This window comes from Marmota marmota, unplaced genomic scaffold (genome assembly GCF_001458135.2).
Source record: "Marmota marmota marmota unplaced genomic scaffold, marMar, whole genome shotgun sequence".
Taxonomy (NCBI): Eukaryota; Metazoa; Chordata; class Mammalia; order Rodentia; family Sciuridae; genus Marmota; species Marmota marmota.
The window spans coordinates 42,678,952-42,692,965 of record NW_026000174.1 but is presented as its reverse complement, the minus strand read 5'-3'; the positions used below and the strand labels follow the sequence as shown (position 1 = coordinate 42,692,965).

Sequence of the window (14,014 nt, the reverse complement as noted above, 5' to 3'; positions counted from 1 at the left end):
AGGGCGGGGGTCTGCCGCTTCTGTCTACAGAAGTCGCTTGCGATCGTGAGAAATGCAGGATGTGAAGATGCAGTTTGCACCCAAGATCCGCCCGCAAGACATTCACGTATGGAGAAGTCCCCAGTCATGGTGGGAATGCATGGAAGTACCCCGCTGCGGGTCTAGCGAGGTGCAGCAAAAGTTTCCCTTGGTTGGAAAAGTGTATATGGTTGGACCATAACAAAGTCTGAGAGATGGGGTTCGTTTCCCTGAAAGGAACGGTGGACGAAAGAATGCGGCTCTCAGAGCTGGGCAGCGAGTAAAGCCTCCAGCGTGTGATTTGAGCTTCACTTCGGAAGACCTAATAATTAGCGATTTTCATTGAGCTAGAACGCGGGCTCGGGTTACTGCGAGCTGGTTACTGCCGGCGCAGCACTCTCTGCTTATGGGAAGCTTATGGGCGCCTGGAAGCCCCGCGGCTGAGGGTCTAGTAAAGCGGAGCCCAGTCACACTCCCTCTCCGGGACAGCTGGAGCCCCGGTGCCGGAAGTTTCCCCAAGTGGGTCAGGAAAGGGACGACCCCAAACTTAGACTAACTTGTGGTTCCGCGGGGCGAAAGTCCCGGGACCCTAGCCCTGAGCTGCTGGAGACACCCAGGCCGACTTAAGCGCCGCTCTGGAGCATCCTGCCCTCCCGGGTTAGGGAGGCCTCTAGGTCAGGCCCTGGTTCGCCCTCCCCCACTCCAAATCGCATTCCTGGCGCCCCCTCTCTGGACCGTCTGGAGGCACTTTTGGAGGATGTTTGGATCTCAGGCTCTTGTGACAGGTGCTAGGACCACCTCCCAACTCTTACAGGCTAGGTGGCCATCCTAGCCTCGAAGCAAGGCAATCAGCGAAGTGGCCGCCCCGCCGCGCACCTTACCTGGGTCGGGGTCCTTTCCTCCATAGATTCCTTTCCCCAGAGCTGGGCGGTGAGCAGGTTGCCTGCTTCGCAGTGGGAAGTGGACCTTGTCCTCCAGTCATAAATCAAACCCAGCCATCCTCGGGCCTCCTCCCTCATTAGAGATGTTTATTGGAGATTGTGTTTATTCGGCTGTCACGGCGAGAAAACGCGGTGACATAATTACCTCTGACCAGAGTCCTCGCCCTGCGCAAGCCAGGGACCTCCTCTGTTGCTTTCTCACTCCGGTGCCCTCCTCGATGGGAGGATGTATGTGGTTGGTCTTTTTTCCTTCAGATCCTCTCATATAATTTGGATTATTGGAGGGGGTGCTATTCAGATTTCCTCACGGCCCGGGAGTTTATTTATTTTAGAATTTGAAAGGAAAACCGAAGGGAATCCAACGCCCCTCCGGGGCAGAAGGGGGCAGCGCGGGAGAGAAGGGAGGAGAGTCTCTTTCTCTGCGCAAAGTTTCCAGTCGGTGGGGCCGTGGCGCGAGGGGTCTGGACTCCACTCGCGCCTGGGGAGTAGGGCGCTGACCCGGAGGAATGGATGAGGATATTAGTGGTTGTGTCTGTTGCTTCACTTTTCATCATCTTTCTACTCTGAAGGAATTGGAGGCTTCAGGGCCCCCGACTGAGGGTTCTTAAATTCTCCCCGCGGAACTCCAAAGAGGCAACCCTCACCTCCTACCCTCCCCTTGGTCCCCTGGCTGCCCCCCGGCATCGGTTTTCCCCGCTCGCCAGGTTTGTAAGTCACCATCTGTGTGGCTGGGTTAGGAAATGATGAAAAGCGCCGAATTGTTCTCTAATTGAAAATACATTTTTTTTTTCCTGGAGAGCACGCGCTGACAAAATATCTGGGATCCCAGCTTTTGATCCCTCGCTTGCCGCCTCTGTTCTTCAGTCGCTAATAAAACTCGCATTGAGCCCCTTAGTGCCTTGATTAACAGGAAGATTAACTCTTTCTGCTGTTGGGAACAGCTTGTCCCAATCAATGTCATTTAAAAAGCCTCCTCAGGATGTCCTCAGCTCTGGTTCCCGGCTGCTGGAGCGAGCCAGCCATGACATTTGCTCTTTCCTGCTCCCCAGCCCCAGAGCCCTCAGTTCCTGGGCGGCAGGTTCCTAGATCCAAGATTGGGCAAATTACAGGACTTGGTCTGGCCTTTGGAAGAGAGTTTGGAGAGCAAATCTCTAGGGAGAAGAGACCTTGGCTTGCTTTTCTTTTTGAAGCTGAACTCTAGCTTTTTTTGGGGGGCGGGGGGAGGTAACAGGGAAAGGAGTGCTGAGGGATCCACTCAAGGCGAGGAAATGGAAAGCAGACTTTCCTAGGTAACCCTATTCCAAGAATCCGAGAGTGCTGCTGTTTTCAAGGGCCCTAAATCTGATGAGCTTCAGTCTGTCCCTATTTAGACAACAACATGTAGAGTCCCGAAGGCAGTGTTGGGAGTCAGATCCACGGACTTTAAGAAATCTCTTTTCTGGGACACCCAGCTGGACAATGTTGTTTTAAAAGGGGGGACAGGGACCGGGAGAGAACCCGAAAGATACTTGCCGACCAGTATAAACCGAAAGAGGACCGATCCCAGAGAGCCCCCTAACGCACCAACCATTTGGCAGGACAGGAAGGACCAGGGCACCTAGCTTCCTTCAGCCAAGCGTGGACACAGCTTGGAGGCTCCGCAGGGAGGTCTCTGGGATCCCCTAGGCTTCCCTAAGCTGTGGGCTTGGCCAGGGGGAGTGGAAACCCGGCAGGTTGCTGGGGAAAAGAGGAGAAAGGCCTGAAACAAGGAAGCACCCCGGACTGGGGAGGCTGGGGTGAGAGGCCTTTGCCTTTGGTGATCGTTTGACCGGTTTGTCAGTTCCGCCGACCAAGGGACCCATTTTCCCAGAGTCTGCAGAGAGAGACTATGCAAAGTGATGCAGATGTTTGTAGAGACTTTCTTTCAAAAAATTTCAGGCTTTACCATTTCCAGCGCGCCAGCACCGTGCCTGTCAGCTTGGCTCCGTGAGAGGAAGAGTTTGAAGGTTTCGACCTCTGGGTGGGAGATTCTTGTTCCGAAACTGGGAGCCGAAAATATATCCCCCAGAGTGCTGGGCACTTTTTGCCTGGACAGAGGACGCCCCGGGACCCGGAACTTTATGGGGGTGGACACAGGCAAAGGGTTGGGACTAATACTGAGGAGAGGCACTCTCGCAGCTAGCCACGATCCCCCAGTGTGGGCACAGACTCCCTCGGCACAGTCTCCTGTTACCGGGTGGGACAACTGGAGCAGCCCCTGCGGGAAACCGTGGACCCGCGGAAAAGAGGTCCTCCTCCCGCTCCAAGGGGCGGGGGGGCGGTGAGAGAAGCGGGAATGGAGGAGAAAGGCGACACCGAAACCTAAAGCGCAATTCCCCCACCCTACCCACCCGGCCTTGAAAGGACTGCAAGTGGGCCTCGGTCTTGTTGGAAGCTTGAATTAAAATGGCGACCTGCGAGTTGTCTCAATTTTGTGGACATCTCTGGCACCCCGCACCTCCACTCCACCCCCTCCACGTCGCCCCCGCAGCAGGTACTTGGCAGAGGGAGTATCTGCAAAGAGCAAAATAGCACCCCCACCCTCCTTGAGACCTGTCCCGAGAGAGTGAGGAAATCTCGCTCTCACCCCACTCTCCTTAAACTTTGGAAATTCTGCCTCCTTCCGGAGCTGAGTTCCCCCACCCCCCAAATATTGACACATTGGAAGCGGCCAAGTCCTTTTTGTTTCTTGTTTGTGCAGAGGAGTTTCCAGGAGTCCTTCCCTGAGCCCCCATCCCCACCCAATGACGTCAGTGGCATTCACTCCGGGCTCCTGGCCTCTTCTGATTTTTTGTTAAAACTTTTCTCCTAGGTGAGGTGGGGGTTGAGGGGTGGGAGAAGGAGCTGATTCAAAGAGCCAGTGCCCTGGGGGGAAATAGCAACAAGATTATGGCTGCTTCTTTCTGAGGCAAAGCTTAAGAAGGTGCTAATCCACTCGGTCGCTAATTGAGAGGTTGTAAAAATGATATTCGCCTCCAGTTCGGACAGAGTCACTGGGTCTTTTTCCCCCTTCTCGCTCAAGCCTAGTAGCTTTGAGTTTAAGCTTCTTTAGTTCACTTGAGAAGTAAAAGAGAAAGAAAGAGAACGCAGACTCTTGCTGCTCTGGGACCCAAAACCGCTGCCCAAATTCCAGGGATCCTCTGAAAGTCGCGGTCCTACGAAATCTCTTAGGGAGGCAGCGGTACCCAGCGCCACCTCCTTCGCCTCTGGCCTGGATTTCCCTTGGCGCTGAGTGATCTGAGCCGCACAAAAGAGGAGGTGAGCGGGTTGTACGAACCCATTTCGGGCTGGGGCGGGGAAGGCCCTCGCTCCGGCTGAACTCTGCATAGGCTCCTGATAGCAACTTGCTGGGTTCTGGGCAGGACGGAGAGTGCCAGGCCCACACCAGGCCCAGCGGCCCAAGGCAGCCCACTGCTGCCTGTTTCGACTCCCACGGGGCTTCCGCGGCGCCGCCTGTCAGCAGTCAGTTCGGTTCGCGCAGGCAGTTATTGATGAGCTCTCACTTGCAGAACTTTTCAGAAGTCAGGAAGAGTTAAGTGTCCCGGCGGCGGCTTCCTTTCAGCCTCCTTGCCTCCGCTTTTCCGACTCCATACCCCTTTGCCAAGTCCTGGGGTATGTCCTGCATCTCAGGCCTTCTCCTTCCCGGCTCCAAGGCACTCCCGCTCCAAGACAGCTCAGGACAGCGCAGGACAGGGCAGCCTGATCGCTCCCCTGTCACCTAAACTGCGTGCTCCGAGGGACGCCTTTGGAGTGTACTGAGGTGTATCCTAATCATCGGGCATTCAACAGACAGACTTTTGGTGTGTGGTCAGAAGAGAAAAACCGTTTACTTACTTTCCTCCCCGGTTTTCTGGCAACAGCTGAAGGAGAGCTGTCTCCGTGGACTGAGCTGACCAAGGAGAGGAGTCTTGCGGACACATACGGCACCACACACACAATCGGTAGCACACACCGACACACGCTGACATACCAACAACGCCGGAGGGGACACACACACACACACACACACACACACACAGAATCTCTTACAGCATTGGTCATCCCCCCACCCGCCNCAGAAACTTGCTCCCTCCAGGGGCTAGGAGTCCTGAACCCCACTTGGGGTGGGGGTAAGGGGGCTCAACTCCCAGCCCAAAGGCCTTCCCCCGATCGCTCAAGTTCGCGGCCGCAGTGCTGGCGGTGCTGACAGCCTGAGCGATCAGAGCCGGGAGATGTCGGCGAGCTCCAGAGCCCCAGCGCGGGGGCCCTTCGCCGGGAAGAAGAGCCGGGACCCACCGGCGGAGCCGAAAACAAGTGTATTCATATTCAAACAAACGGACCAATTGCACCAGGCGGGGAGAGGGAGCATCCAATCGGCTGGCGCGAGGCCCCGGCGCTGCTTTGCATAAAGCAATATTTTGTGTGGGAGCGAGCGGTGCATTTGCATGTTGCGGAGTGATTAGTGGGTTTGAAAAGCGAACCGTGGCTCGGCCTCATTTCCCGCTCTGGTTCAGGCGCAGGAGGAAGTGTTTTGCTGGAGGATGATGACAGAGGTCAGGCTTCGCTAATGGGCCAGTGAGGAGCGGTGGAGGCGAGGCCGGGCGCCGGCACACACACATTAACACACTTGAGCCATCACCAATCAGCATAGGTGTGCTGGCTGCAGCCACTTCCCTCACCCACACTCTTTATCTCTCACTCTCCAGCCGCTGACAGCCCATTTTATTGTCAATCTCTGTCTCCTTCCCAGGGATCTGAGAATTGCTCTCATACACCAACCCAGCAGCGTCCGTGGAGAAAACTCTCACAAGAAACTCCTTTTAAACACCGTAATTTCAAACCGTTGTGGTCTTTAAGCAACAACAGAAAAAAAAAAAAACCCAAAAAACAAAAAAAACACCCAATCAAACAAAACTCTTGACAGGATCTTTGACAACGAGAGAGGATGCCTCATAAAGGTGAGTCCGCTTCTTTCTTTTCGCTTTATTTTTATTTCAGTGTTCAGGCAGGTCTCCCTCTGCCTCCCTCTGCCTCCCTCTCTGGTTGCCGGTCCCCTCCCCCACCACTACGCCAGAAGAGTTGGGCCAGAGAAGTTTCCACGCAGGAGCACAAACTTTCTACTTCCAGCGAAAGCCCGCGTCGGAGAGCGACCGCTGGCGAGCCAGAGCGGTGCAGGGCTCGGGGCCGGCTGCCGGCTCAGCTCCAGCGCTAGCGCGGGTTAAGCTAGCAGGAAGAATCGAGGCTCCAGGCGCGGCTGCAGACGCGGCTCCCGGCCCCAGTATAGTCAAACGATCCCGGGCTGCGGGAGAAGACGAAGAGGATCTGTGGTACCCAAGGCCCGGGAAGGACCGCAAAGAACAGCCGCCGCCGCTGCTTTGTCCAGCCTGCGGCCCTGCAAGTGCGCAGAGAGCGGGCGCGCGGAGGGAGCGCCGCGGGAGCCGGCTCGCTGAGCCGCTCTGCGGATCCTCCAGCTTTGTGCTGCGCTGGGATCCGGCGCAGAAGAGCATTTGGTACTTCAGCGCCAAGGGGGCATCATGCCCGCCGCTGCGGAACGGAGTCAATCGGCGAGGCAGCCCCACGCTGGAGGCAGAAACCGCGAGCGAGCGTGAACCGGGAAGGAAGACACCAGGCCGAGGCGATCCGATGCGCGCTCCGATGGAGCACAGAGCCTAGCTGGAGGACTGTCAGCTTCCATCAAGCCCCTGGGCTCTCTCCTCCAGCCTAACTTGAGCGAGGAGCTCGGACTTGAAAACTCTGCTCCTCCGGCTTCCCCCAACTCTCTCCCCCGCCCCGCGAAAGCTGGGGTGTTTCAATCCTCAGGCCCCCAACGCTCGGTGGGTATTTTTCCTCGTCTTCCTCTGACCTAGCCGCGCACCGTGTTACCATTTCAAGTTTCGAGCTGGAAAGGTGGTTTGCTTTTTTTTTTTTTTTTTTTTGTATTTAAAATTCTGATGTTTTTTCTTTGTGTGGCAGAAAAAAAAATCTATATGAAAGCATTAGCTTTCCCCCTAGTCTGATCACATACTCTCCCTAGATAATTAGTCTAAGTAATTCGAGAGTTTTTGGATTCTAAGACCCCAGGAGAAAAGTGTCTTTTCAAAGTTCATAAAGTTGTTGCCTCTTTTCCCTGTGCAGATTTTCTCAGTCTCCCTGCGCCATAATAGCCCTGAATTTTAGCAAGTGTAATTGGGGGAAATGGAGTTGAATTTCAAGTGGAAATGCTTTCTTTTTCGAGTGCTAAACCCTGGCCCTTCAGTCATGAGTGATTTCTAGAAAGTTTAAAAACAAAGTGAAACGTGGTTTCTTTCTTTCTTTCTTTTTTCCTTCATACTCTCCCAAGCTCTCTAAGCCATTTTGGGTGTTTAACTCGAACTTGGGAAGGTTTGAAAAGGGGGTATAAGCAGAAAATGAAATGAAAAGCAAAGTGCTTGTAAGCCTGGCAAGTTTACCGAGGAGAAATAATAGTTGTTACTGCTGACATTACATTTTTATAGCCGGTGACCTTTGCATACGTCGGAAGGCAATTTGATTAGTTGTTATCTTATTTGGCCCTAGAGAGTAAAACTTTGTCATCCTAATTGCTAATTATTCTTTGGCTGGGGGCCGGGGGGCGGGAGGATCCAGAGCGAGTTCTCCCCTTAAGGCCAGCTAAGGAGTTTGGGGATGGATTTTGTGAATTAAGTAATTAAAACAACAGCACCATTTGAAAGCTGAAGTTTATATTGGGGACAGGGAGGGGGGCAGTGGCCTAGTGGCCTTGTGGACCAAGGCCTGGGTGACTGAGATTTCTGGAGACTTCTTCATTCTGGATGTGGGTCTGTGGCCTCGCTAAGGCTGTAGAAAGCTCCAGCCTGGGTTGGGGAGCTTGGGTTGGAGCTGGGGGGTTCTTGCTTCTGAGAACACTATTGCTTCCGGGTGTCTGTGTGCACTGTTCCCCTGGCTGCTTTTGCACAAAGTGTTAACGATTACTTAAGTAATTAGATAGCTTCTTAGCTGAGAGAAGGGTGGGAATGGAGCAGAACCGGAACTTGAAATGCTATCACCTTCCCAGCTGCTTCGAAAATTAACCAGCTAGGCCTTCAGGGATCGGCTAGAAAAAAATCTCAAAATGGTATCAAGAAGGTAACAGCTGGGATGGGGGCATTTAGTTGTGACTGTACAGTGTGGGTTACAGAGAGAAGTTCATCAAGTTTTACCAGTCCATGGGAAATTTCACTCCCTTTCTCCCACCTGCTACCTTTTGCAGCTTGAGTCCCACATTTGTGTTGGGGGGATGCAGGGGGGATTCTGGTCAGTGTTGATGTTTCTGCCTGTTGGGGCATGACTATGGATGCAGGGAATGAGACAAGAGGGAGGCATTGAAGAGCCAGCCTAGCTAGGGGTAACTAAGTAGCCCTCTGCTGTGGCTAATATTTACCAGGCTGAGAAAAACTACTCGTCTTTGGTTTGTTTTCGTGGATTTAAGCTGCCTCCCAACTAGATTTTTTAAAATACCACAAATGGCCTTGAAGAGAAAAATGTGCTTCTTGGAATTCTTTGTAGGCAGGCAAAATTAATAATCATCACAGGAAAAAGAATTATTTTTTTAAATGAAGAGAAATGATGCTGTGACTATTTTGTTATTTTACTTTTTTTTTTTTTTTGCAAACCTCTTGAATGGGCTCTTTATTGTAACTCTCCCTTCCCAATTGAGCACCCCACCGTGCCGTTGTATCTTTTTACAGCCCCTAACAACTCACACCAGTAACACAATTACCTCTAGATATTTATAACAAGAAATTACTTTTCTATTTTCTGCACTGCCCCCATCCCAAGAACCTTCTTCTTATGGAAAGGTAGGGAAGGGATGGTGGAGGGCAAGTCTTGGAGACCCACATTGGGTTAAGTGAGAGAAGCGTCCCTCTGTTCCCTTTGTGAGTTGGTGAGTTGTTGGTACGATTGGTTGGAAGCTGTGTTGCTGGTTAGGGAGTCTCGGTTTTGCTCTTTGGGTTTGGGAGAGCCAGAGAATAGAAGCCATTGTTCGCTGTCTGTAGGCTTTGTCGACCACGCTCACCCCCTCCTGTTCGTACTTTTTAAAGCAGTAAGGCGCGGTAGACAGCGTGTGTCACAGTACTGTAAAAGGGGGGAAGATCTAAACACCAAAAGGGAAGTTAATCACAATAAGTGAGGTTTGGGAGAAAAAGTTGGGCTTATCACTTGCAAAGTCCCAGGAGGACTGCAAGATAGATGGAGAATGGGACCCTGACCAACAAGATGTTGAGGAAACTGAAGGATAAAGGGGTAACCAGAATTGGCTACAGGAGTCTTGGGACAGCTAAGGTGGTGAAAATCTTCACAGAAGGAAGGCCTATTGCCTGCAGCCCTCCAAACTACTCCAACCTGTGGCCTCAGGCCCCAGGAAGTTCTTGGAGGTCCCCCACCCTTTTTTTTTTTACCTTCAAACTTCAGGTAGTAGTCACCTTTCTTCCCCAGCTCTACTCTTTTCTCCACTGTTCCTCTAGTTTCCCCTCCGCCTTTTCCTGGTTCTTGATATTTTTTCAAAAGTGGGACCCCAACTCCTTAGATTCTCCAATTTTCCCAAGCCAGGCCAGAGCAATCTTTCCCAAGGTGTAGGGATTTCTGTGGGAGAAGCCACTGGAAATAAGGATGTAATGCAGAGTGATTGAGTTCTGGATGCACTGTTTTGTCCTGAGAGCGGGACTCAAAGAGTCCATCTACCTATGCTTTTGAGCCACAGTTTCACCTGCCTTTCTCTCCCTCTGTTTTGTCTTAGGGGGAAGACTTTAACTAGGGGAGCGCAGATGTGTGAGGCCTTTTATTATAAGAGTGGACAGACATCACAGATTTCAGGCAAGTTCTGCAATGCTGCTTTGGGTTTCAAAACCTTAGAGTCAAACTATTTCAGAATGCTTCTTCACTATATAGTTCAAATGGAAGAAAAAATTCAAAATCAGGTCACTGTTTCTCCGGATTAGAGGGTTAGCTGAAGAATCTGGGATGAACGGATAGGGGATAGGATATATTGGAGTAGTTTATTCGAAGCCCAAAGGATAGATCTTGCATGTACTGGAGGGCAAAGCTAAATGACCCTAAGATCGCCCCAAGCGGTTGAGTGGATCAATTTCTTAAGAGTATTCCCCTGTACTGGCCCCAGGTCTTCCTCGGTGGGAGTTCAGGCCTACCTGGGTGCAGCGGCCTAATATTAACTCCTGTTTTCTTGCTAACAGAGCCCCATATTCGAGCCCCGTGGGATCCCGTGGCCCCCAGCCAGCGCCAGCATGCAGAACAGTAAGTGCCTCAGGTCCTTCGCGGACTTCAGGCTGGAGGCGCGGACCCGCGGGTCAGGGGAGGGCGCAGTGGCTCGCGGCGCCAGTGCTGGCCAGGCAGCCTGCCCTAGGGAAGAGGCCCGAGACCTGCGCTGGTAGCCCGTGAGGGGAGGATGTTCACTCTGCTGTTCTAGATCCTGGAAGAGTAGGGGCTGGGCTCTTCAGAACAGCCCGCCCGAGTTTTCGAAGCTGCGGTAGAGAAACCCCATCCCCCCCAAATCCTGTAACTCACCCCCTCTCCCCGCCCCTGCCCGGGCTCTGACCCCAGAGAGAGGGGCTGGGCTGAACAGGGCGGGGCGAAGGCTTCTCCCGGTGGCGCGACCAGAAGGAGGCCCCTTTAGGCTTAGCCAAGACTGAAAGTCTCCACCGACAGGGCGGGGTGGGGGGCTTCCCTCCCCTAGTCACTCTCAGTGCAGCTCCTCCCCTCTTCTAGGCCTGGGCCTAGAAGGGAAGGGGAGCCGAGCACCCAGGCCTGAAGCAGGGTGGAGGTGGTAAACCGCACCATGGAGCTGTTACAGGGTGCCCGCAAGAGCAGGGTTTACTGGGTCTGCAAAGAGGGTAGAGGCTACTCCCAGTAACTGGAGAAGTCCTGCCCTGGCAGCGGCAACTGCGTGGGTCTTGATCTTCTCAGGCCCGAAGTGCCTTTCAGTCCCCCGCTTTTGTGCCTGCCTTTCTTTCCCTTGCCAGACCCCTGGGGCCCCACCCACCTTCCTGCTTAGTCGGTAGGTGCTGGTGTGCAGCCGGGCTATCTTAGAGCTAGGACCTAGCGGCCTCGAGGCCCAGTGAAGCTAGGCCCAGTTGAGGTTAGGATCAGTACATGGCTTAAGGATACAACTGTACTGGGAGTGTGGGAGGCCTAGGTCTTCTAGCAACCTGCCCCTGTCTAAACGCAAAGACTTAAGACGCTCCCCAGTGCCTCAACCATCTCTTCTGGAGGCGCTGGTCGCCCCCTGGTGCTGCAGGGGATGCTGGGCGCGAAGCTCAGCAAAGGGCACAAAGGTGGCGGAGATTTGCTCTTGGAGCTCAGATTCCCCAGCCTCAAGCTCTAGGGTGGGCCCGGGCGCAAAGCCGTGAGCTTTTGCCGCTGCAGCCAGGCCGGCGGGCTCCGAGGGGCGCGGGGTCGCAGGACGGCCCGCAGGGCTTTGTGCTGCTAGTTCCCGGGTGTGCGCAAGGCGCGGAGCATCCAAATTGACACCATATGTTTTCTTATTAGATGCTTCGCGGTCGAATTTCTAGGCGCATAATCATCGCCACTGGGCGAGAGCGCCAGCGGTCCCTAGGGAAGGGACACAATGATTGAGGCTTAACCTCTGAAGGGGAATTTAGAGCTACGCTTCCTCGCTGCCATTTCGATGCTGGCAGAGGCGCCCGGGCCCTGGAGTCTCCTGGGCCGGCACCCGCCGTCCGTGGCTACGGAGGTGGCAGGCACATTATTTTTGCAGTGGGGGAGAAGGAGGGAGGTCTGAGATTAGGCGAACTCACACTGCATTGGCATTCGTAGACTGGGAATTGCCTGGCTAGGCAGGAAGTTGGGGAAGTCTTGGTTTCTCTAGAGGGGACAGCCTTTCTTTTTACATAAAGGCTCCTTTTGCCCAGAGGTGGGCCTCAGCAGCTGGAGCGGTAGACAGGAGTTGGGAAGCAAAGGAAGGCAATAAAGGGAATTTAGTGGAAACCGGAAGCACAGGCTAGGCCTTGTTGGAGAAGCGGTGTCCCATCAATGTCCCGGCCTGCGCTTGCCCCGGCCGGAACCTAGATCTCCCAAACGCCTGTCACTTCTCATAGAGTTGAGGCTCCAACCCCCCCTCAGTGACCACCCCCCCCCAGCCCCGAGCCTTGGGCTATCCTGAAAACTCGGCTCCCCTCGAAGGGGAAATGAGTGCAGTTCAATCTCGTCTGAGTGATCTACAAATAGGGACGGAAAGGGTCGTTTTATCACGGTCCCGTTTGTCGTGACGATGCAATTTCCCGGAGCGGAGCACTGTCACAAAGTGACAAGGCTGCCACAAGCGCCCCGACTGATCTTTTCAATTAGCCTTCCATGCATGATCCGGAGCGACTTCCGCCTATTTCCAGAAATTAAGCTCAAACTTGACGTGCAGCTAGTTTTATTTTAAAGACAAATGTCAGAGAGGCTCATCATATTTTCCCCCCTCTTCTATATTTGGAGCTTATTTATTGCTAAGAAGCTCAGGCTCCTGGAGTCAATTTATCAGGAGGCTCCAAGGAGAAGAGAGAAGAGAGAAGAGAAGAGCCGAGCAGGGAGCCACATCTTCTCCTGGGAGGGCTGCACTCTAGAGTCGGGGCTGCAGGTTGGAGATTTTTAAGGAAGTGGAAATTGGGGTTTGGCTTTTATTTGCGAGTCTGTGGTTTCTGAGGAGAGGGCTACAGAAAAGGTGCTCTCTTCCTCCCCCCATTCTCAAAGATCAGACAATGGGATGAGGTTGTGAGATACAAGATAAAGGAAGGTTGGGGGACACTGATGTGGTCTTTTTCCTTTTCTGTTTTTCATTTTTTGCTAATATGTTTTCTCGGCTGAGGGGAGGGCGGAGTCCAGCAGCTGAAGGAAAGCGAGCAGTAGCGGGTGCGAAGACTGAGGGCTCTCGGCCCCACTTGCGGCAGGTGGACCACTCTGCTTGGAGCCAAGCAGGGGTTCTGACCCTCTTGCCTGCTGTGGAGGCGTGGAGACCTAGATTGGGGTTCACTAGCCACAGATTTGTCGCTCTGGTTTTTCTCCACTCCTCTCCTTTCCCATCTATTAAAACAAAACAAAACAATACAATACAAACCCCGGTGCTGTGCCGCGCCTTCGCTAGAGTTTAGATCGTGACGCAAACGTTTCTGGGAGCGCTGCAGGGCTGTTAAGGATCCCTGTTCCAACACTGCAGAGACCTTGGAGGTTAAGTCTAGGCTCTGTAGAATCCACGGTTTGTGATGACACTCAGAGGGAATTTTTGGGAGGAGATTTTTAGAGCTAGCTGTTTGCTCCTTGTGGGTTCAGAGGCTGGCTGAAGTGTTTATCAAGTGGGGCAGTGGGCTGGGAGTGTTGATGGGATGGGGTCGGTAGTGGGGTACATGTGTTCTTGTCCGTTGATATGTGTCTGGTCCTTCAGCAATCCCGTGGGAAGGAATAGATTGTATTTTGGACTGGCCTGCCTACTGTCCTGCATGGCTGGTGGTCCTGTTGTTGGTGGTTTGCTTTGATGAATATCAAGGACCTGACATCTGAGATTGGCATGGTTTGGCAGGGAACTGAGGATGCATTGTGGTTGTCGTCTTCTTCTTCTTTCCTTCCTTCCTTCCTTTCTTCCTTCCTCCCTCCCTTCCTTCCTCCCTTCCCTCCTTCCTTCCCTCATTCCTTCCTCTTTCCTCCTTCTTCTCTCTTCCTCTCCCCACTCCTTTTTCTTCTCCTTCCTGCCCTTCCTCCTCGTCTCCTCTTTTCTCTCCTCCCCTTTCTTTTCCTCTCCACTCCTCTCCCTTTCTTCAGGTCACAGCGGAGTGAATCAGCTCGGTGGTGTCTTTGTCAACGGGCGGCCACTGCCGGACTCCACCCGGCAGAAGATCGTAGAGCTAGCTCACAGCGGGGCCCGGCCGTGCGACATTTCCCGAATTCTGCAGGTGATCCTCCCGGCGCCGCCCCACTAGCCGCCCCCGCGGCCCTCCACTCTCAGCGCCCTTTCTTCATTTCTTACTGTAAACACTGCTAATTATGGAACCCCACCCTCACCCACCCCA

The 14,014-nt window shown here is 53.5% G+C and overlaps 1 protein-coding gene across 4 annotated transcripts in view; it reads left to right on the top strand.

The window, feature by feature from the left end:
* Positions 1-9,727: 9,727 nt before the first annotated feature.
* The window catches only part of Pax6 (paired box 6), a 17,701-nt gene continuing 13,414 nt past the window's right edge, over positions 9,728-14,014 (top strand). For all 4 annotated transcript variants that reach the window (XM_015476562.2, XM_015476550.2, XM_048788541.1 and 1 more), the window contains exons 1-3: positions 9,728-9,806; positions 10,184-10,244; positions 13,767-13,897. In XM_015476562.2, coding sequence (XP_015332048.1) covers positions 10,235-10,244; positions 13,767-13,897 — 141 coding nt within the window. In that variant the 5' untranslated portion in view covers positions 9,728-9,806; positions 10,184-10,234. The remainder of the gene's footprint in view (positions 9,807-10,183; positions 10,245-13,766; positions 13,898-14,014) is intronic.